The following is a 23,744-nucleotide window of genomic DNA, read 5'->3' as shown; positions in this document are numbered from 1 at the left end:
GGCGTCCGCGCGCCCCTAGCCCTGCTCGCCGCGCGGGGGCAATGGGGCCTCTGCCGCCGGGCTCCAAGGACGCCACACCTACGCCGTGCCAAAGCCAAGCAGCTCCTTAAGCCTCCTAAGAATCCTGTGTGCCCCGCCTCGGTGAATGCCTTTCACTGTTCTCGGAATTGCCCGTCAGAACCTGGGTACCATCCTCACTCCACCCTGGACTGAGGTCCATCCAACACCGAGTCCTGTGGACTGCACCCCAGATGACCTCGCAATCCATTTGCTTTTGTCTGCCCCTCTTATCACTTCCTTCGTTGATTCAGGTCCTCCCTATTTGGGGCCACATTTTCCAAAAGTCTCATATCTCTACCTTTGGCCCATTTAATCCATTATCCAGAGCGGTGCCAGGATGATCTTCTACAAACAAATGTGATGTCCCTCCCTTGGATTAAGCTTTATAACGACCTCCCCCTTGTCTTTTAGAGACATATAGTAGGTAAGAGCACAAACTGGGACAAGGATCTTGTTCAAGATCCTTCCTCTACACTTATAAACCGTGCCGCCTTGGCTAGTAACTAAACTTCACTTGTCTCAACTCCCTCATAAGAGAACCTAAAGTGGCTGTAAGGAATGAATCGCTTAATGTATGTAAGGGGCTTGGCAAGTAATAACGATAATGTATTATTTTTTTTTCATTAGGTCCAAAATTGTTAACGTTGGCCCCAGCTAACTTCTCCAGCCCCAGTACTGAATGGTCCGCAATTTTGCAACGAGTCTAGGTAGGATTCTATTTTTCTCCCTTGCGTGGAAGTCCTTTGGGTTTCTATAACCTGGATGTTGGTATCTTTCATCAATCCTGGAACATTTAGTCATTTTTCTTCGAATATGCCTATTCTTCATTTTCTCTCCCCTGTAATTCAGACATAAGATTTTTTTTTTTTTAACCAATTGTCTGCATTTTCTTTTTGTCTCTCTGTTAAAACATTCTGGATAATTTCTTTTATGTCAACACAATACAACCTGGGATCTTGCTGGTCTCCCTTATTAATTTTGAAAAGTTTTTTTTTTTTTTTTTTTTTTTTTGTAGATTCCTTAGTATTTCTTTTTCCTGTAGACAGGCATTTCATCTGCAAATAGGGAGTTGATTTTTTTTTTCCTTTCCAGTCTGAATGCTTTTTATTTTCCTTTCTGCCTTATTACACTAAACTAGCAGGACTTCTATATCTACTAAGAGTGATGAAAGTGGACATACTTGCATTGTTCTTTTTCTTAGGGGAAAAGCATTCAGACTTTCACCATGAAGTATATTAGCTGTAGAGATGTTGTAGATGCTCTTTATCAGGGCAAGAAAGTTCTTCCATATTCCTATAATCACTAATCAGCAATGAATTTTGTCAATTTTTGTTTCCTGAATCAGTTGGCATGATCATGATTTTCTTCTGTAGTCTTTTGATATAGTGGATTACAGATTTGTGGCTGGGGTGCTGGAGATTGAACCCATGACCCCGCACACGCAAGGCAAGCCCTCTACCTCTGAGCCACATCCCCAGCCCTTTTTGTGAAAGGGCCTGGTTAAGTTGCCCAAGCTGGCCTCACATTTGAGAACCTCCTGCCTCAGCCCACCAACTACCTGGGATTATGGTGGCATGTTTTCTTGTGTTTTAAAAATGTAACTGTGTCTTTGGAAAGAGTATAGGAATAACTGGGAGATTAGAAAATCCTTTCTTCTAGAAAGTAATTTTATTTATTTCCACCAGATATCTGGAGACACAAAGAGTACAGAATCATATCTTGAGTATTCCTAAACTCTTCAGTTGCAAATCCTTGGAGAGATTTTATTCCAGATCTACTCTTTTACTCTGAAAGGTGTACAGTATGCCAGTTTTTGTTAGTTTTAAAATGAAATACATTAGACTCCACATTTTATGTGGGCTTTGGGTTTTGAGTTCTGTCCCACTCAATGTAAAGTGTGATTTGCTAGAATCAAACATGGTTTTCCTTTAGGTCAAATGTGGTTTACAGGGTTGGGGCTGCACAGCAGTGTAGCTCAGTGGTTGAGTACTTACCTAGCATACACCATACCCTCGATTTGATTTCCAATACTACATCTATAATCCATTTCTTTCTGGATTCTTACTTATCTTTACTTTTTTGTTTGTTTGATGCCAGGGGTCAAACCCAGGGATGCTTAACCATGAGGCATATCCCCAGTTCATTTTTAAAATTTTGACACGAGGCTTCACTAGTGCTGAGGCTAGCCTCAAACTTGTGATCCTCCTGCCTCAGCTACTGAGTTGCTGGGATTATGAACATGGGCCACCACACCCAGCTTTATCTTCATTTTTGACTGGTAACAAACCCAGGGGATCAAACCCAGGGTCTTCCATATGCTAGGTAATTACTCTACCACTAAGCTATATCCCCACTTTTTTTTTTTCTTTTTTCCCTTTTTAAAGACAGGGTCTGGCCTCAGCCTCGTGAGTTGCTGGATTCCATGCACCACTATGCCTGGTTTGACTGATAACTTTTTACTAAACTTATCTGTTCTTGGAAACTTCAAGAACTTTTCATTTATATTTTACCTTGAAGTTTTTGCAGGTGAGTTCATCAAAATAATGTAGTCCCTTGTTAAACCAGAAGTCTCACTACCTCCATTTCTCTACTGAACTTCAAGTTTTTCCAAAGCCGCCTTAAGAATTTCTAGTGCCATTGCTTGACTTCTGGGTAACTACTCATTCTTCTGTTCATAAGGCTTGCTTAACCCCAACTCTTCACTTCCACATCCCCAAGGTATCCTCCATCTAATGATGTCTATGGCTGGTTTTACTGCTCTGCAAGGGCCAGCCCCTGCATATCCAAACACTAAAAGAATGTGGCATCAGGTGGTCTAACTGCTTGGGAAGCTGAGGAAACTGGCTCATTTGAACCCAGGAGTTGAAGATCAGTCTGGGCAACATACCAAAAGTTCATCTCAGAAAGAAGTGACTAGGTTTGAATATCAGTACTGCCTATCATTGTGTGACCTTAACCTTCCATGCCTCAGTTTTCTCATTTGCAAAATGGAATGATGGTTGAAGCCTGCCTCATTGAGATATGAGAATGAAATATAAGTATGTGTATGAGTTAGTGAACCTGTAAAAATGCTTTGCTCAGTACCTATTCATAGAAAGTGCTCCTCAATACCAGTCAGCTTTATTATTGAAGTCTCAATTCATGACACTTCTTCCACACTCCATTACTGACAACTTTTATGAATCAACAAGATCATTCCTGAGTAGCTCTGGCTGTGACTTGGTAATTCTGGGGTGACTTCTCTACCCCCAGAAGTCCCATCCAATGTGATTTCCTCAAGCCCCCTGTGAAGTGGGCAACCTAATCAATCAGCTGTCTTTTCTTTTTATGAAGTCCTGCAGTTGGAAACCAACAATTCAGAGAAAAGATCACTTGAACTAGGACTGAGTGATTTCTCATCCCAGCTCCATCATTATGAACTTGAGGCAAACAATGTATAGAATCCTTTCCAAAATCCTCCACTGCGGTGTTGCTCCCTAGACTGTTCAGGCTCACACAATGCCCTCTTCTATTAGTCCAAAATCAGCCTATCCTCTAAGGCATATGTCAGATTCCATCTGTGTTAGCTTTGAGTCACTGTGACCAAAAGACCTAACAAGAACAACTAGGAGGAAGAAAAGTTCATTTTGCTCCACAGTTTCAGAGGTATAGTCTACGGTCAGCTGATGCCACAGCTCTAGGCCCAGGCCCTAGGTGAGGCACAGCAGCATGGCAGAGGGCGTGGTGGAGGAAATTGGCTCAGTTCTTGACAGCCAGGGAGCAGAGAGAACTTGCATGCAACGATCCAGGGATAATATAACCCCCAAGGGCATGTGCCCAGTGACCCACTTCGCCAGCCACACCCTGCTTGCCTACAGTTACCATCCATTATAATTATCAATCCAGCAAATAGTTTAATTCACTGATTAGGTTGTATCTCTCATAATTGAATCCTTTCACCTCTGAAACATTCCTGCATTGTCTCACACAATTTTCGGGGGACACCTCATATCTAAACCATACATCATCTCTTTAAGATGCACTTCATCTTCAAATTATTGCTCCTTGTGTCTGACTCAGTAGCAAAGCAAATGCTCACTTACTAAGCTTACGCATCTGTTGATGGGAATGAACTCAAACTTTAGTCAATATGAACAAATTTATTGTTCTTTTTTAATCAACAACTACTTTTCATTATTATTTTTTGCTGTGCTGGGGCTCAAAACCATGCTGGGCAAGTACTCTACCACTGAACTACATCCCCAGCCCTTTTTAACTTTTTAAGTGAACATACTGTAAAATATCACCAAGCACAGTGGCACACACCTGTAATTCCAGCAACTTGGGAGGCTGAGGCATGAGGATCACAAATTCCAGGCCAGCCTTGGCAATTTAGTAAGACCCTAAGCAATTGAGGGAGAACCTGTCTCAAAATAGTAAAAAAATAAAAAGCACCCCTGGGTTCAATCCTCAGTACCAAACAAATTTAAAAAAATCCATCCAACAACATGCCACCAAAAGATGTGGGGAAAGGGAAATTTCACCAGTTTTTAGTAACTATCTTTTTAAATTGTTTTCCATTTGATAAATACACCGAAGCTTTAAAATCTGTAATTTAAATCAAGTAGCCTCTTTGCTTGATATAAACTCACATAACCAGAACATTATTTCTTAAGTAGGCATTGCTGACACTGTGTGTCACATTTAGACTCCAATTAACAGGACATCATTTTGTTCCTCAGATGCAGAACTCACTTGCACAAGAGGATGTTAAAAAATATAACTACCTGCAGAACATATCAGATACTCAACCTGAAATATTTGTTTTTTAAAACTAAGCTAGATTGTATACTGACATACTCAATACTATAGTAATAAAAGTTTTTCTTAAAAGTTTATCATTATCTTGATTACCTCTGCTTCAATCTTATCACCAGCACACAATGTTATATGAAAGTTATCACCAGAGGCACTTAATGGGCTGTCCTTTGTCAACATTAGAATGAGGAGACTAGAGTTGCTAGAAGACTAATGGGACCTGGACAGAATGGCACATGCCTGTAGACTCGGCAATCTGAGAGGCTGAGACAGGATTCCAAGTTCCAGACCAGCCTCAGCAACTTAACAAGTGAGATCATGTCTCATATAAAACATAAGAAAAGGCTCTGAATGTAGCTCAGTGTAGAGCACCCCTGGGTTCAATCACCAGCATTCGAAGGAATAACAAAAAGATGCCCAATGGGGAAAATCTGAAAATTTTGTCTCATACCTCTGCAGAATTGTGGATGACCAGAGGACTTGGGGGAGGGGCTCAGAAGCAAAGGGCCATTTTGCTTGCAGCTTGATTCTGACAGCAGTGATTCCCAGAAAAGCCAGCCAGGGTGGAGAAAGAATGAAGTTGCAGATAGCTAAGATGAGTTTCTAAGCTCTGGAAATAGTGTTTTCCTTTTCTCTTTCTTTGGTACTAGAGAATGAGCCCAGGGGTACTTTATCTCTGATCTATATCCCCAATTCTTTTTTGTTTTGAGATAGGGTCTCACTAAATTGCTTAAGGCCTTGATAAATTACTGAGTCTGACCTCAAATTTGCAATCCTCCTGCCTCAGCCTCCCTAATCGCTGGGATTTCAGGTATATGCCACCACATTTAGCAAGAGATTTTTTTCTTCCAATGCTCTCTTCAAAAAAAAAGTAAGGGAAAAAAAGTCTTAATTTAGGTAGCTATTCCTTTTAAAGCAAAAGTTTACTATATAATTGGCACCTCTTTTTGACTACTATAGGCAAAGTAGTCTATCGGTGTCTGTAAGGAGGTGTTCTGAAGCCATGTTCAAGGTTACCAAGGTTCAAATTAGCAAGGAACACCAAATAAGGGGGCCCTGGAGTATTCCATTATTATTACTGCCTAATCCCAGAAAGAAAACCTTTTATCTGGATCAAAAGGAAAATCAAAACAAAATCTACTTTTTAAACATACACACATATGAATTACAGGACACATGGCACTTATCAAATGAAGAAAGCAGCAGTTGTTGGGGCCAGTGTAATGTCCTTCCCTTGGTTGTCCTGGTTTCCCTTCATCCTATCTTTATCAAATCGGCCTCATTAAATGGTCACTCTTCAGAGGGGATCTCTCCATTTCTTTTAAATGAACACCAGTCAGCTGCCCCTCCCTGCTCTAGCCACCCTTCTGCCCTGAGTACCCTGCGTATGTGATACCATAATGTAAACACAACGAAGAGAACCTAACTTAATAGCAGCTAAGTTTCAATCCAGGAGAGCTGACAGCTGCACTGACGGAGCGGCTCCATCTCCCTTTGCCCAGCCCTACCACCTGAGGACCTAATGGTAGGATGGTCTTTGGTATTTCACTGTGAAAGGTCAATTACACCTAACCTGCCTTAAGTTCTGAATACTTTAGGATGGAAAAACCCTCCATTGCCAGTTCAGAAAAGCACTGCAGCTTCAAGGTGACGAACATTCATTCACTGCCAGCTCAAGATTGGATTCCAGGGCAGATGTGGGTGCTCTCTTCACTAGTTCCTGGTCTCTGTCAGTGACACTCAACATGACTACCTATTTTTACCTCAAAAACACTGATACAAAGACTCCTTTAGTAGCAAACATACCTACATACACACGGCCCTCTATGCTAGGAAAGTATTACCCTTTGAAATGGGGTTATATTTACAAATTTTATTTTTTATCCCAAAAATACATATAAATGAAAACCTGCTCTTCAAATGCAGGGAGGCCTTTGCCTATCATGTGGCATTACATTTATATCACAAAACATTGTCTTATGAAAACTGGTACGCAGCTCAACACAATTTACATATATATATATATATACACATATATATATGTACATACATACACACACACACACACACACACACACACACACACACAAACTATATGTAAGTAGTTAAGACTTTTTTCCTACTTACACATAGTCCTCTGGTAGAAAATTAGGAAACTGGACAGTTCCCTTGATTTCCAGCCTTGGACAGTAAATACAACCTTTGAACAATTTTTTAAAGATGAAATGCATAGTAACATGTAAGCTACACAATCTCCTTTAGACATATATACATGTTGTTAGAATAAAGTAAGGATTCTGTCACATTAGCAACAGTGTATTACTCAAAGGAAAAAAAAGATAACATTTGAATAAAAATTCAAAACTTTAGAACAGACAAGATGATCAAAAATTGTTATGTACATGTTCTATGAAGAAATCAGGAATTTTCTCTTAAGAAACAGATCCACAACACATTTCAGCCTCTCATGATATTAAATCAGCACCTGTTGGTAGTAGCCATGATCTTCCTGTACAGTCATGTACTTAAGCAGGTGCCATAAAGCATCTGTTTAAGTTAAACAGTCACTAATGAGGTCACGTGGTAAACCCCCTTCCTCTCCCCACCCCAAGAAAAAGCTAAGTGCAAAATCAACTTCTATGACTCAAGAGCTCAACCAGGTCAAAGCTTTGGTATATGGTGGAGGCTGTTCTGGTGCAACCAAAGCTTAATAAGATTGTTCAGGGGTTTGCCCACAAACAAAAACTCCTGGTTCACAAAGCTTAACAACTAAATAAATAATAAAGTAACTATACAAAGAGAACAAGCCATGACTCCCCTTCAAATAAGGGTTGTTTCCTAGTTAGCAGTTCTGAAAGCACCAACTAAAGCCACAATGCTTCTACTGAAACACGATGTGTTGTAATTGGTGAGACTGTTCTGAAAACAAATGCCACAGGCACGTGACTGATGTGCCACAGAAAAAAGTCCAACAAAACCTAAGTCAGTGTTCTTAAACTGTAAAATAAGCTGGTCAGCAACTCAGGAAAGACTTAAGGCAATAAGAGGCATTACAGAGAGCACATTGGCTCTTTGAGGCAATCCCGAAGTCTTCCAAGAAGGAAAAGTTTCTCAATAGTTGGGGTTCTTAAGTTCGCTAGCTGTCAGACACTACTTCCTCCTCCTCCTCGTCATCCTCGTCTTCCTTTCTGTCTAGTTCAGAGGTATCTGATGACTCATGGAGCAAGACATACTCTCTGCTGCTGAATCCAAATTTAAGAACATCCTTTTCTTTTAGTTCATAATATCTCTGTGGCTCAATGCGCTTGTTGTTCAAGAAGGTTCCATTGCCTGAGCCAAGATCAATGATGTAGGGCTTCACCCTTCGGCCAACTGTGCCATCAGCACGGGTGTATTCCACAAGCCTAGCAGAGATAAAGGAGAAAGCCATGTGAGCAAAATCTTGCCTCAGATCATCCAGCCTTCTCTAAATATATGATGTCAGTAACCTGGCTTGAAGATGACTCAAGTTAAAACTCTAGGAAACAAGGAGGAAAGCATTGCCCTGGATAGGGAAATTGGGAGCAATTTAAATATACTTAGCAGAAAAAGTGAGAATGTATCTTTGGGTTCATTCTGGGGGTGGGGGTAGATCAAAAGTTTGAAATGCAGAATTCAAAACTTTTGCCATGGAAAATACTATTTTCCTGTTGTTTATCATCAATAAAATGATTTTTTCACCTATATTTTGAGCCAGAGTTCTACTATGGTAATTATTTATTAGGAAGTCACCTGGCTTTGCTGAGCTTTAGTTTTCTCATCCGTTAGAAGGAGATATTAATACTGGCCCTATTTTCCTCACAGGATTTTTCTGAGGATCAAATGGTCACAGATACATTATGCAAGCTATTAAGATTCAGAATTAGTTAACATACATGCCAGGCATTTTTAGTACATTTCCTTAACCCTCTTAACAAGTGCAGAGAGTACCTTGCCCAGGGTCAAGTATTCGGTAACTGGGTTTCTGATACCAAGATCAAACTCTTCTACACATATAAGCAATTAGTAAATACACAGTTAGATTTACAGTACTCTTTTAAAACTAACATTAGGAGCGGGGATGTAGCTCAGTAGTAGAGCATATGCCTAGCATGTGTGAGGCCCTGGATCTATTACCAGCATGGTGGGATGCAAGGGGCAGAAGGTGATTAATACTAGACATGAGGGGTACTGGATTCTTCCACATATACATGTAGGCAAATCTTAGTAATCACAACTAGGCGAGCTATTCAGTTTCTGCTGGCATTTCAGGTCCTTCCTCTGAAGGCATACCTACCGATACTGAAAGACTGCATGCTGCTTTGAACAAGAGGGATGATCAATTGGAATGTCTGCAATGCGGCGGTGTCGACCCAAAAGGTAAGCACTTTGTCGATGAATGTACATGACTGGAAGTACCTCATCATTTTTAAAGGGGTAGAGACGCCATCGTTTTTTGGGGATACGAGCTTCTGGGGGCTCACTGTATTTAATGACTACACCCCGGAAGGTGTTGGTGTCCTCGAGAAGTGCCCCAGAAAGTTCAAAGCTTGGTTTTTCCTTAGCAGGCACCTCTTTGTCTCTAATATTGCCAGCAGGTCGAGGAATCACCTCCTGAGCCTCATTACCACTGCCACTGACTTCATTCTTCTGGCGATGCTCCCGGCGCCTGGCATTATAAAACTCCCGCTCTTCCTCTTGAGCCTGCAGGTTTTGGCTGTCCCGATCCCGTCCTGGGGCCTGCCCACTGCCAGGCCTCTCATTAGAACTTCTCCTTTGGCGGGAATGGCCCCGATGTCTATCTCGGTCACTGTTTCTAGCTCTCCTGTGTTCCTGTTCTGATGGTTCCCGGTGCTGCCGATCCTCCCGTCCTCTACGGGGATGATCCTCCCGTTCCTGAAATTCAAACAGATTCAGGTTGTAGCTCAGTGGCAGAGTGCCTGCCTGGCATGTGTGAGGGACTGGGTTCGATTCTCAGAACCACATATAACTAAGTAAAATAAAGGTCCATTAGCAACCAAAAAAACTTTTTAAAAAAATCATAAAAAAATAATAGCTAATATCAAAAAGGAAGGGACAAAAAAATGAGATATCCCACTGCTACCACAAACTGGTTAAAAAAAAAAGTGTAAACTGGTAATAGCCAGTATTCAATAACGATTTCATCAACCAGTAATCTAACTCACAGGAATCTATTTTCTAGAAATACCCAGAAAAAATGCACAGATAGGTATGTGAGGGTGTTTACTGCAATCTTATTTGTAGTAATAAAAACTAAAGACAATAATAAAATAAATGACTATATTCACACAAAGGGTTTCTTTGAAGTCATTAAAAGGGAGGAGAGGCTAGGATGTAGCTCAGTGGCAAAGCATCTGCCTCATATTCACAAAAGTCCTGGGTTCGAACCCCAGTTGCAAAAAAAAAAAAAAAAAAAAAAAAAATCACATAGAAATATCTCTAAGCCAGGCATGGTGGCACATGCCTATAATCCAGCAGCTTGGGAGGGTAAAACAGAAGGATCTCAAGTTCAAAGCCAGCCTCAGCAACTTAGCAAGGCCCTAAGCAACTTAGTGAGACCCCTGCTCCAAATAAAAAATAAAAATAGGACTGGGGATGTGGCTTAGTAGTTAAGTACCCCTGGGTTCAATCCCCAATACCCACCCACAAAACAGTATATCTAAAACATATTGTTAAATAAAAGGAGAAAAAAAGAGGGGATAAGTTTCACAGTATATAGAAAAATCTTCACTCAGCAGGTCAGATACTTGGAGGGGTGTTCCCCACTATAATTCAATGAAATATCAGATAAAATATATTTTGAGTGCATTGTTAGGCTCACAGAAAGCAAGGGAAAATCTGAGAGGCCAGTTGGGGGGGTATGGGGGGAAATCAACTATGCTTGTGCTTATGAGAAACAGTAGAAACAAGTCCTATAGATTTAGATCCCCAAGGACTTCAGACATTGTACTAGTAAGATATAGAATATAAAGTACTAGTAAGATATAGAATATATCTTACTATGTACTAGTAAGATATAGAATATAAAGCATTCATGTATAAATGGCACATGCCTGCAATCCCAGCTACTGTTTTATAAGTTTGAGACCAGCAAAACAGTTGGGAATGTAGCTCAGTGGTAGAGCACACCCCTAGCATGTGTGAGGCCCTGAGTTGTTTTTTGGGTTTTTTTTTTTCACTTTTTATTTTGTGGTGCTGGGGATTGAACCCCGGGCCTTATGCTTGTGAGGCACGCACTCTACCAACTGAGCTACATCCCTAGCCCGGCCCTGAGTTTGATGATTTTTCCTCCCAGCATGGGAAGAAAGAAAAAAAGGGAGGGAAGGAGAAATTGCAGATGACTAAACAATTTTTAAACAGCCAGAAGGCCCTAGGTTCAATCCCCAGCACAGGGGTGGAGATTGAGGAGGACCAGAAAAGTATTGGTGAAAACACAGAAAATGGAACCCTTGTGTACTAGTCACAGGAATGTAAAATGGTATAGCCAAACAAAATGGTGGTCTGAAAAAAGTAAACAATTATGATATGATTCAATAATTTCACTACAGGGTATGTATCAAAAATACATGAGCTGGGCAGGGTGGCGCATGCCTATATTCCCCGCAATTCAGGAGGCTGAAGCAGGAAGATCCCAAGTTCAAAGCTAGCTTCAGCAACTTAGGGAGGCCCTAAGCAACTTGACAAGACCCAGTCTCAAAAATAAACCAAGAAAACCAAAAATTAAAAAGTGCTGGGGATACAGCTCAGTGGTTAAGCAGCCCTAGGTTCAATCCCCAGTACAAAAAAAAAAAAAAAAGAAGAAGAAAACAGGGTCTCAAGGAGTTATTTGTACATGGGTATTCATAGCGATATTATTCAAAATAGTCTAAAGGTAAAAGTAACCCACCCCATCCACAGATGAATGGACACACAAAATGTGATATATACAATGGAATATTATTCAACTCTAAAAAGGAAGGAAATTCTGACACATTCTACAAGATGGACTAACCCTGAGGATATTATACTAAATAAAATAAGCCAGACACATAAGAACAAAAAATATATAAGTCTCCTTATGAGAGTTGCCTAAAGTAGTCAAATTCATAAGAGACAGAAAATACAATGGTGATTACCAGGGGCTGGGGAGAGAAATTACTGTTTAATTGGCACAGAGTTTCAGTTTTACAGGATGAAAAGAGTTCTAGAGATGGATAGTGGTGATAGCTACATAACAATGGGAATGTATTTAATACTAGTAACTATACACTTAAAAATGATTGAGTGAATTTTATATCTTTTTCCAAAATTAAAATATTTAAACTGGTAAATTGGACACAAAGGTGCAATTTTATATCTTTTTCCAAAATTAAAATATTTAAACTGGTAAATTGGACACAAAGGTGCACATCTGTAGTCTCAGTGACTTGGGTGGCTGACGCAGGAGGATTGCAAATTTGAGGTCAGCATGGGCAACTTAGCAAGAACCTATCTCAAACTAAAATAAAATGAGTGGGGGATGTAGCTCAGTGAGAGCACTGCAGGGTTCAAACCCCAATACTGAAAAATAAACATGCAAATAAAACTTTAGGTGAGATAATGGATTTGGGGTTATTATTATTTTTAAAAATCCTTGTCTTTTAGGGACATGCTAAAATATTTACAGATGGAATGGTACATCTGAAACTTGCTTTAAAACAATCAACCCTGCCTAAAGAAGGAAGTGGGTAGGAATAAACATGGTATGCTGACCACTCGTAATTGTTTAAACTGAGTAGTGACAGATAAACGTGGAGGTTCATTAAATATGCTTGAAATTTTCCACAATAAAAAGTTAAAAGAAAAATACCCAGATAAGGGCTGGGGATATAATTCAGCTTCCAGGTGCATTTGCCTATGTACATGCAAGGTCCTGGGTTCAAAATCTGGTACCTCCAAAGGGAAAAAATAAATTGGAAAAAAAGGCAAGCAGAACTTTTAGAATCCAAAAGTGGGTAAATAAAAAGAAATTTGTGGGTTAAGGTTGTGGCTCAGTGGCAGAACATTTGCCTAGCACATGCGAGGCACTGGGTTCCAGTCTCAGAAGTGCGTACAAATAAATAAAATAGAAGTCCACTGCCCACTTAAAAAATATTTAAAAAAGAAAGAAAGAAAGAAATTTGCCACTAGGCATGATGGCACATGCTTGTAATCCCAGTGACTTAGGAAGCTGAGGTGGGAGGCTCACAAGTTCAAGGCCAGCCTCAGGAACTAAGCGAGACCCTCAGCAACTTAGTAAGACCTTGACTTAAAATTTAAAAAAAGAAAAGAAAAAGGACTGGGAATATAGCTTAATGGTAAAGCACCCCTGGGTTTAATTCCTAGTACCAGAAGGAAAAAAAATAAATAAATTGTCATATAGGTGCACGGTAACCATGCTCCAAAACAAAAAGACACTTTTTGGGGCTGGGTTGGTAGCTCACTGGTAGAGCGCCTGCCTAGCACGAGTGAGGTACTGGGTTCAAACCTCAGCACCACATAAAAAAATAAACAAAATAAAGTGATTGTGTCCATCTACAACTAAAAATATTTTTAAAAAAAATATCCTTTTTTGGGGAAAAAAACTTTTTTGGAAGCAAAGGAATAAAAAGAAGTCTCCCTATCATTAGGGAACAAGAAGGGTAGGGGAAGGCACGGGTATACTCATTCTGAAGTTCTGGTTTCCCCAGATGTTAACCTGCACACTGTGAGTGAAGCTATGACCCCTGGAGAGGGGTGACGAGGAACCCCTGAGTACTGGAGCTAAGGTCTCTCCCCACCCCAAATCCTTCTCTCTACCACAAAGAGGGATCAAGTGTGCCCTGCATGCTCAGATTAAGAGTTTCTCTAGATTTCCTAGTCGCTAAGGACAAACATCCAGAAGTATACCCAGACACTAATCCCCTCATACCAGAAAACATTATTCAAGGTGCTATTTGCCTTGAGTTCACCAGGACTAATCTTTCATGTTCTTTCCCTCTGACAATTTAATTTATTATCATTATTATTATTAGGAACTGGGGATTGATTCCAGGGATACTTTACCACTAAGCTACATCCCAAGCTCTATTTATTTTTTTATTTGCGGTGCTGGGGATTGAATCCAGGGCCTTGTGCTTGTGAGGCAAGCACTCTACCAACTGAGCTATATCCCCAGCCCCCTTTTTATTTTTTGAGACAGGGTCTAAGTTGCTTAGGGCCTTACTAAGTTACTAAGGCTGACCTCAAACTTGCCATCCTCCTGCCCTACCCTCCCAAGTCACTGGGATTACAGCAGCTTGCCACAATGCTCCACTAGCCCTGATTTTAATATGTCAGTCACTAGACAGTACGGTGGCACAAGCCTGTAATCCCAGTGGCACAGGAGGCTGAGGCAAGAGGATCTCAAGTTCAAAACCAGCCTTAGCGAGGCCTAAGCAATTTAGCAAGATCCCAACTCAAAAATAAAAAAAGGGCTGGGGATGGGGCTCAGTGGCTAAGCACTCCTGGTACCCACCCCCAAAAAAGGATCAGTCATTAAAGAAGCCACAGACTCCTGGTCAACAACCCTACCTCCTTGCATTCTAAGTCCCACAAGGCTCTGTACTTCCAGTACTCTGTCCCCAAATCCCACCCTTTTTCAACTCCTGAAACCATTGCAATGTACTATGCTTCCTGGAATATAAAGCTCAGCAAAACCTAAACCCTCAATATTTTCTCTGTTCCTTTCACCTTTTGGTATTTCACAGCAGTTTTAGTAAACTAATAATCACACTGGAAAAATACTTTGGCAATTCTTAAGAAACTAAACATGGAGCTACCATTCAATTCAGTAATTCTCATAGGCATTTAATCTGGAGAAATGAAATGTTCACAGAAAAACCTATACATGAATGATTAGATAACAGCTGTATGTTTAACAGTGCCAAACTGGAAAGAACCTATTCTTTAACAGGCAAATGGCTAAACCCATATCACTGAACACTACTCAGCAGTAAAAGGAATGGACAAACTACTATTGATATAACAACCTGAATGAAATTCAAAGAATTTTGTTGAGTGAAAAACATCTCATCTCAAAAGTTACATACCATATGATTTCATTTATGTAACACTCTTAAAATAACCAAAGTATAGAACTGGAAAACAGATTAGCAGCTTCCAGGAGAGATTAGAAGCCTCCAGGAGTTAAAGATAAAAGTAGGAGAGATGTGGGTGTGGCTACAAAAGGACAATATGAGGGATTCTTGAGGTGATAGAAATATTCTGTATTTTGACTGTATCAACAAAATTCCAATTGCGATATTGTACTATAGTTCTAAAAGATGCTACCATTAGCAAAAAACAGAGTAGAGTAGCCAGGAGCAGTGGCACACACTTGTAATCCCAGCAGCTCAGGAGGATCTTGAGTTCAAAGCTAGCCTCAGCAAAAGCAAGGCACTAAGCAACTCAGTGAGACCCTGTCTCTAAACACAAAACAGGGCTGGGGATATGGCTCAGTGGTCAAGTGCACCTGAGTTCAATCCCTGATAACCCACCCCCCCCCCAAAAAAAAAACTGGGTAGAGTACACCTCTCTATTATTTCTGACAAATATAACAAACAGATGTGAATGAACAATTACTCAAAACAAAAAGCTAATTTTTAAAAACAAGCAGAAGAGCTGGGGTTGTAGCTCAGTGGTAGAGCACTTGCCTAGCATGTGTGAGGCACTGGGTTTGAGTCTCAACACCTCATATAAGTAAATAAAAAAAAAAAAAGTCCACTGACAACTAAAAAAAAATTAAAATAATAAAAAAAAGCAGAAAAAAATAAAGCAAACATCCATTTTTTAGAAGAACCCACTACAGAATACACACATATGTATACATACATATACACTTTAGCTAGGATGGAAGAGGCTCTAGATTTGGACAAGTATCAAAACATTTACCTGCTTTACTTTGACTGTTGAGTGGTGAGGACTTCGGCTTCTCTTATTCCGAGGAGACTTGCTTCTTCTCCCTGAGGACTTGTTTTTCTTTTTGGTTGGGGACCTTTTTGGAGAATGGTATACACAGGATTTTATCTCAATTTCCCTTCCCCGACATGAGTTAGCTTTAAATATCAGGTTTACCTACTAAACACAAACACCACATTTGTGAAGATCTCTGCTGAGCTCTAAAGGAGTCTGAGGCTTCATCTTCCCAGCCCTGCCATCTCCCTTGAGTTCCAGACACACGTATATAGCTGCCTATTGAGCGTTCTCAACCCTCAAAAACCTTTCTTCCCAGAGTCTGTGCCTTTTCTCTAATTGGCACCACCATCCAGAAGCTGCTCTTTGCCTTTTTGGTTTTTTCCTCACCACCAAAACCCTGCCTTCCGCAATAATCACAAGTCCTGGGCTCCACCTCCTCCCTAACACTCTATCTGCTTCAATCACTAGACTCCAAATTCCTTCTAGCTTCTAAAACAATGACAATTCTACTTTAGGTTCTTTGCACATGTTGTTTCCTCTGCCTGGATCTTCAAAACGCTGGTCTCAGCTCAAACAGCACCTGTTTAGAAATGACCTCTTCAAATCTCTACCACTTTACTATTTTAAGCTATCCCTAATATGTTACTAATTGAAGCTATTTTGTTTATTTGATATCACGAATCCTGGGGCTAGAACATGCCTAATTACCCGAAGGTAGGAATCACCTATTTTGTTCACCCTTATGGCACCATTAACTAGGATGGTCTTTAGCACGTTAATAGGCACTCTGCAAAGCTATGCTGAATGAATGCATAAACCAAGCAGCGTGGCGAGTAGTATTTTTTCCTTCAGTCTCTAATAGGAACATGGCCTAAACCTCAGTGCTGAAATCTTTGGGGGCCGGTAATTGGAAAGACACCGCCCGCACTCCATTCTTGTGTTGATGGGGAGAATCTCAACTCGGACGGCCAGTGCTATCCGCTGGGCCGTACTATGCTAACGCTGGGGACTCAAATTGAAGGGGCGGGATCCTGCCCGTAATAAGCATTAGCCTCTCAACATGCAGCCACAACGCAAGTGACCGATGCTGGCGTACACATTCTTTAACACGAGCACCTCGGGGTCACTCCCACCGTCTCCGCATTAAGCCCAGGCTGCAGCGCTCGGCAATCGAGGCCTGTTCCTGACGTTAGCCCTGCCCTGCTTTCTGTCAGCCCGACACAGGGTCCACCCGGACTATTCCCCACGTACCGGCTAACTCCTCGGGCTCGGCTCCCGCGGTGGCCGGGGCGGCCGGGCTCGCCGGGCGGCGGGGACGGGCTGCCACCGGAGAAGTCGGAACGGCGGTGAGCGGGAGGCGCGGCTTCCGGACTGAGGCGCTCCTGCTTCACCACCACCGTCGCCGCCGCTACCATGTCCCCGTCCCGGTGCCTTCGCCGGCTCCCCCGCTCCCTCTCGCTCTTCACCTCCTTCATTCTGCGAGTTTGGCTGACCGAAAGAAAAAAGAGGTCCGTTGAGCTCTTCTCCCTGAAGGAAATGACGAATTGGGCCACTGAACTTCCGCTTCCGGGGGCGCACTCTCCCAGAATCCCTCACGGCGGAGATGCTGAGCACGTGACCTCTCCCTCAAGGGCGAGACCGCAATTGGCCTGGCTCGGGAGGCGGGAATTTTAAGTTTCAAAAGCAAACCCGACTACTTCAGAGATACAGCTCGGCGCTCTACCACCAAGTTACATCCCCAGCCCTCTTTATTTCATAATGAAAATATACCAATTAGCGCATGATGGCTGGCACAGTTTTAAAGGATTAGTAAATTTCGGCCACCATCACTTATTGTTTCTACGTTTGAAATTCATTATAAATAATATGCATCATTTTAAAATCAATAAAGCTATTTCTACACTTGGGGGAAAAACGCAAAACTTGTTTTTTTTTTAACCTTTTGATGCCCCGTTTTTCATAATTGTACATGGAGATATCCCAAATGTACAGCAATAGCGAATTATTTAGTCGATTATTGGATGGAATGTGACCTTTAGTATACTATTACAAACTATGGCAAAAAAAAAAAAGTTATTTTGGTGACAGGGGATCAAAACTAGGGTCTGGCACATACTGGGGAACTGTTCTACCACTGAGCTACAGCCCCGGCCCTAAAACCTGACTTTTTTTTTTTTTTTTTTTTTTTTTTTATTGTAAACAAATGGGATATTTGTTGTTTCTGTTTGTACATGGAGTAACAGCATACCATTTGCATATTCATACATTTACATAGGGTAATGATGTTTGATTCATTCTGTTATTTTTTCTTCCCCCCCAACCCTCCCACCTCTCTTTTCCCTCTATACAGTCCCTCCTTCCTCCATTCTTGTCCCCCTCCTACCCCCCATTATGTGTCTTCATCCACTTATCAGTGAGATCATTCGTCTTTTGGTTTTTTGAGGTTGGCTTATCTCACTTAGCATGATATTCTCCAATTTCATCCATTTGCCTGCAAATGCCATAATTTTATTATTCTTTATAGCTGAGTAATATTCCATTGTATATACATACCACGGTTTCTTTATCTATTCATCAATTGAAGGACATTTAGGTTGGTTCCACAGTCTGGCTATTGTGAATTGAGAAGCTATGAACATTGATGTGGCTATATCTCTGTAGTATGCTGATTTTAAGTCCTTTGGGTATAGGCCGAGGAGTGGGATAGCTGGGTCAAATGGTGGGTCCATTCCAAGTTTTCTGAGGAAGCTGCACACTGCTTTCCAGAGTGGCTGCACTAATTTGCAGCCCCACCAGCAATGTATGAGTGTACCTTTTTCCCCACATCCTCTCCAACACCTATTGTTGCTTGTATTCTTTTTTTTTTTTTTTTTTTTTTTAATGGTGCTGGGGATTTGAACTCATGGCCTTGTGCTTGCGAGGCAAGCACTCTACCAACTGAGCTATATCCCCAGCCTGCTTGTATTCTTGATAATCGCCATTCTAATTGGGGTGAGATGGAATCTTAGTGTAGTTTTGATTTGCATTTCTCTTATTACTAAAGATGGTGAACATTTTTTCATATGTTTGCTGATTGCTTGTAGATCTTCTTCTGTGAAGTGTCTATTCATATCCTTAGCCCATTTTTTGACTGGGTTATTTGTATTCTTGGTGTAGAATTTTTTGAGTTCTTTATATATTCTGGAAATTAGTGCTCTATCTGAAGTATGAGTGGAAAAGATATTCTCCCACTCTGTAGGCTCTCTCTTTGCATTGCTGATAGTTTCCTTTGCTGAGAGAAAGCTATTTAGTTTGAATCTATCCCAGTTATTGATTCTTGCTTTTATTTCTTGTGCTATGGGAGTCCTGTTAAGGAAGTCTGATCCTAAGCCAACAAGGTGAAGATTTGGACCTACTTTTTCTTCTATAAGATGCAGGGTCTCTGGTCTAATTTCAAGGTCCTTGATCCATTGTGAGTAGATTTTTGTGCAGGGTGAGAGATAGGGGTTTAGTTTCATTCTGTTGCATATGGATTTCCAGTTTTCCCAGCACCATTTGTTGAACAGGCTGTCTTTTCTCCATTGCATATTTTTGGCACCTTTGTATAGTATTAGAAAATTGTATTTATTTGGGTTTGTGTCCGTGTCCTCTATTCTGTACCATCGATCTACCTGTCTATTTTGGTGCCAATACCATGCTGTTTTTGTTACTATTGCTTTGTAGTATAGTTGAAGTTCTGGTATTGTGATACCCCCTGTTTCATTCTTCCTGCTAAGGATTGCTTTAGCTATCTGGGTTTCTTATTCTTCCAGATGAATTTCATGATTGCTTGCCTATTTCTGTAAGGTACATCATTGGGATTTTAATAGAGTTACATTGAATCTGTATAGCACTTTTGGTAGTATGGCCATTTTGACAATATTAATTCTGCCTATCCAAGAACATGGGAGCTCTCTCCATCTTCTAAGGTCTTCCTTAATTTCTTTCTTCAATGTTTTGTTGTTTTCATTGTAGAGATCTTTTACCTCTTTGGTTAGATTGATTCCCAAGTTTTTTTTTTTTTTTTTTTTTGAGGCTATTGCAAATGGAGTTGTTTTCCTCATTTCCCTTTCAGCTGTTTCGTCGCTTGCATATAAAAATGCTTTTCATTTATGCGTGTTGATTTTATAGCCTGCTATTTTGCTGAATTCATTGATGAGGTCTAGAAATTTTCTGGAGGAGGTTTTTGGATCTTCTAAATATAGAATCATGTCATCCGCAAATAGTGACAGCTTAAGTTCCTCTTTTCCTATTCGTATCCCTTTAATTTCTATGGTCTGCCTAATTGCTCTGGCTAGAGTTTCGAGGACAATGTTGAATAGAAGTGGTGAAAGAGGACATCTCTGTCTTGTTCCTGTTTTTAAAGGGGATGGTTTCAGTTTTTCTCCATTAAGAATGATGTTGGCCATGGGCTTAGCATAAATAGCCTTTACAATGTTCAGGTATGTTCCTACTATCCCTATTTTTTCTAGTGTTTTGAGCATGAAGGGGTGTTGTATTTTGTCGAACGCTTTTTCTGCATCAATTGAAATAACCATATGATTCTTATCCTTAAGTCTATTGACATGATAGATTACGTTTATTGATTTACGAATGTTAAATCATCCTTCAACCTTGCATTGCAGGGATGAACCCCACTTGATCGTGGTGCACAATTTTCTTAATATGTTTTTGGATACGGTTTGCCAATATTTTGTTAAGGATCTTTGCATCTATATTCATCAAGGATACTGGTCTAAAATTTTCTTTCCTTGATGTGTCTTTGCCTGGTTTGGGTATGAGGGTGATATTAGCTTCATAGAATGAGTTTGGTAGGGTACCCTCCTTTTCTATTTCCTGGAATACTTTGAGAAGTATTGGAATGAGTTCTTCTTTGAAGGTCTTGTAGAACTCGGCTGAGAATCTGTCTGGTCCTGGGCTTTTCTTGGATGGTAGATTTTTAATGGCTTCTTCTATTTCATTGCTTGATATTGATCTGTTTAAATTGTGTATGTCCTCCTGGTTCAGTTTGGGAGGAGCAAATGTCTCTAGAAATTTGTCAATGTCTTCGGTAGTTTCTATTTTGTTGGAATACAGATTTTCAAAGTAGCTTCTCATTATGTTCTGTATCTCAGTGGTATCTGTCATGATATTTCCTTTTTCATCACGAATTTTAGTAATTTGAGTCTTCTCTCTCCTTCTTTGTTAGTGTGGCTAAGGGTTTGTCTCTTTTATTTACTTTCTCAAAGAACCAACTTTTTCTTTTGTCAATTTTTGAATTCTTTCTTTTGTTTCAATTTCATTGATTTCAGCTCTGATTGTAATTATTTCCTGTCTTCTACTACTTTTGCTGTTATTCTGTTCTTCTTTTTCTAGGGCTTCGAGCTGTAATGTTAGTTCATCTAGTTGTTGACTTTTCATTCTTTTCTGGAATGCGCTCCATGCAATGAATTTTCCTCTTAGTACCACTTTCATCGTGTCCCAGAGATTCTGATATGTTGTATCGTCGTTCTCATTGACCTCTAAGAATTTTTTTATCGCCTCCCTGATGTTTTCTGTAATCCATGTTTCATTCAATAGCATATTATTTAGTCTCCAGGTGTTGGAGTAATTTCTGTATTTTATTTTGTCATTGATTTCTACTCTCAGTCCATTATGATCTGATAGAACACAAGGCAGTATCTCTATTTTTTTGCATTTCCTAAGGGCTGCTTTGTGGCATAACATATGGTCTATTTTTGAGAAGATTCCATGTGCTGCTGAGAAGAAAGTGAATCCGCTCGTTGATGGATGGAATATTCTATATATGTCTATTAAGTCTAGGTTATTGATTGTGTTATTGAGTTCTATGTTTTCTTTGGTTGGTTTTTGTTTGGAAGATCTATCTAGTGGTGACAGCGGTGCATTAAAGTCACCCAGAATTATTGTGTTGTGGTCTATGTGATTCCTGAAATTGAGAAGGATTTGTTTGATGTACAGGGATGCACTATTGTTTGGGGCATAAATATTTACTATCATTATGTCTTCCTGATTTATGGTTCCCTTAAGCAGTATGAAATGTCCTTCTTTATTCCTTCTGACTAACTTTGGCTTGAAATCCACTTTATCTGATATAAGGATGGAAACCCCTGCTTTTTTACTGAGTCCATGTGCATGGTAAGTTTTTTCCCATCCTTTCACCTTTAATCTGTGGATGTCTTTTTCTATGAGATGAGTCTCTTGCAGGCAGCATATTGTTAGGTCTTTCTTTTTAATCCATTCTGCCAGTCTATGTCTTTTGATTGATGAGTTTAGGCCATTAACGTTCAGGGTTATTATTGAGATATGATTTGTATTCCCAGTCATTTGGCTTCTTTTTGGTTTTTAAGTTGGCTTGGTTCCTCCCTTTGCTGACCTCCATTGTTGTTTTTCATTTCCTTCTCATGGAATATTTTGTTGAGAACATTCTGTAGCGCAGGCTTTCTATTTGTAAATTCTTTTAACTTTTGTTTATCATGGAAGGATTCTATTTCATCTTCAAATCTGAAGGTTAGTTTTGCTGGGTATAGGATTCTTGGTTGGCAACCATGTTCTTTCAGAGCTTGAAATACATTGTTCCAGGCCCTTCTAGCTTTTAGAGTCTGGGTTGAGAAGTCAGCTGCTATCCGTATTGGTCTCCCCCTATATGTAATCTGATGCTTTTCTCTCGCGGCCTTCAAAATCCTATCTTTATTTTGAATGTTAGGCATTTTCATTATAATGTGCCTTGGTGTGGATCTGTTGTGATTTTGTGTATTTAGTGTTCTGTAAGCCTCTTGTATTTGATTTTTCATTTCATTCTTCATGTTTGGGAAATTTTCTGATATTATTTCATTGAATAGGTTGTTCATTCCTTTGTTTTGTTTCTCTGTGCCTTCCTCAATCCCAATAATTCTTAAATTTGGTCTTTTCATGATGTCCCATAGTTCTTGGAGATTCTGTTCATGATTTCTTACCATCTTCTCTGTTTGGGCAACTTTATTTTTAAGATTCAATATTTTGTCTTCATTGTCTGAGGTTCTGTCTTCCAAGTGGTCTAGTCTTTTGGTGATGCTTTCCATTGAGTTTTTTTTATTTGGTTTATTGTTTCCTTCATTTCAAGGATTTCCTTTTTTTTTTTTTTTTTTTTTGAGAATCTCTATCTCTTTGTTGAAATGATCTTTTGCTTCCTGTAGTTGCTTTTTCAGCTTATTAGTATTATTCATTGCCTGCATTTGCTCTCTTATCTCATCCTTTGCTTCATGAATCATCTTAATCATGTATAATCTGAACTCCTTTTCTGACATTTCTTCTAACATACTGTCATTGGATTCTATTAATATAGAATCTAGATTTGTTTGGATCATTTTCTTCCCTTGTTTTTTCATGTTGTTCATGTATCTTCCCCTCTAGCAGTGCAGATCTCTGGGGTATTATGGATTTCCCCCTTTAGGCTTATAGTGACCCTATAGGTTTCCAAAACCCTTTCTTTAAGGGGAGATCAATATTAGCAATGCCCAATTCAGACACTATGCAATCCTAGACCAAATAGCCCCTATGAGGACAATAACAAAATTGTCATAATAAACGGAATGAGTTCAAATATTATCTTCAGTAAAACAAACAAATTTGCAATAAGGGCTGCAGTTTCAAATGGAGGACAAAGAGGATGCAGAGGGATGTAGAATGTGGCTGTTAATAGGATAAGAAAAGAATATACAGAAGTTCTAGATAATAGAAAGGGTGAGAGTGTAATCAAAAGAAATTGGATGTTATCATGCAAAAAAGGGAGAAAGAGACTCTGAGGGAACAGGTAAACAAAAGGAAAAGAGAGCAAGAAAAGTAAAGAAATAAAAACTTAAATTTTTTCAATAAGGAGAAAAAAGAAAATCTACAGTATAACAGTCATATAGTAATGAAAC

General features: G+C 40.0%; 1 protein-coding gene and 1 long non-coding RNA gene across 2 annotated transcripts; one reads left to right on the top strand and one right to left on the bottom strand.

The window, feature by feature from the left end:
- The first annotated feature begins 67 nt into the window (after positions 1-67).
- LOC124988345 (uncharacterized) lies at positions 68-9,228 on the top strand. Its single transcript, XR_007109417.1, has 3 exons — positions 68-141; positions 688-767; positions 9,148-9,228. It is a non-coding gene; the product is annotated as an uncharacterized LOC124988345 (long non-coding RNA).
- On the bottom strand, positions 6,682-17,350 carry Snip1 (Smad nuclear interacting protein 1). The gene is made up of 4 exons (XM_047557750.1): positions 17,080-17,350; positions 15,805-15,907; positions 9,173-9,771; positions 6,682-8,261 (listed from the first exon to the last, which is right to left on the bottom strand). Exons 1-4 carry the CDS (start codon positions 17,301-17,303, stop codon positions 7,994-7,996), a joined length of 1,194 nt encoding a protein of 397 aa, XP_047413706.1. The 5' UTR covers positions 17,304-17,350; the 3' UTR covers positions 6,682-7,993.
- Positions 17,351-23,744: the final 6,394 nt, after the last annotated feature.

The sequence above is a fragment of the Sciurus carolinensis genome, chromosome 1 (genome assembly GCF_902686445.1).
Source record: "Sciurus carolinensis chromosome 1, mSciCar1.2, whole genome shotgun sequence".
NCBI classification, from domain to species: domain Eukaryota; kingdom Metazoa; phylum Chordata; class Mammalia; order Rodentia; family Sciuridae; genus Sciurus; species Sciurus carolinensis.
The sequence above is the reverse complement of the archived record's forward strand: the minus strand, read 5'-3'. Positions and strand labels throughout refer to the sequence as shown.

Coding starts and splice junctions, on each gene's coding strand:
- Snip1 (XM_047557750.1), bottom strand. CDS start 17,303: ATGAAGGAGGTGAAGAGCGAGAGGGAGCGGGGGAGCCGGCGAAGGCAC. Junction 15,908..17,079: donor CGAGCCCGAGGAGTTAGCCG/GTACGTGGGGAA, acceptor TTCTCCAAAAAG/GTCCCCAACCAAAAAGAAAA. Junction 8,262..9,172: donor CATGCAGTCTTTCAGTATCG/GTAGGTATGCCT, acceptor TATCTCTGCTAG/GCTTGTGGAATACACCCGTG.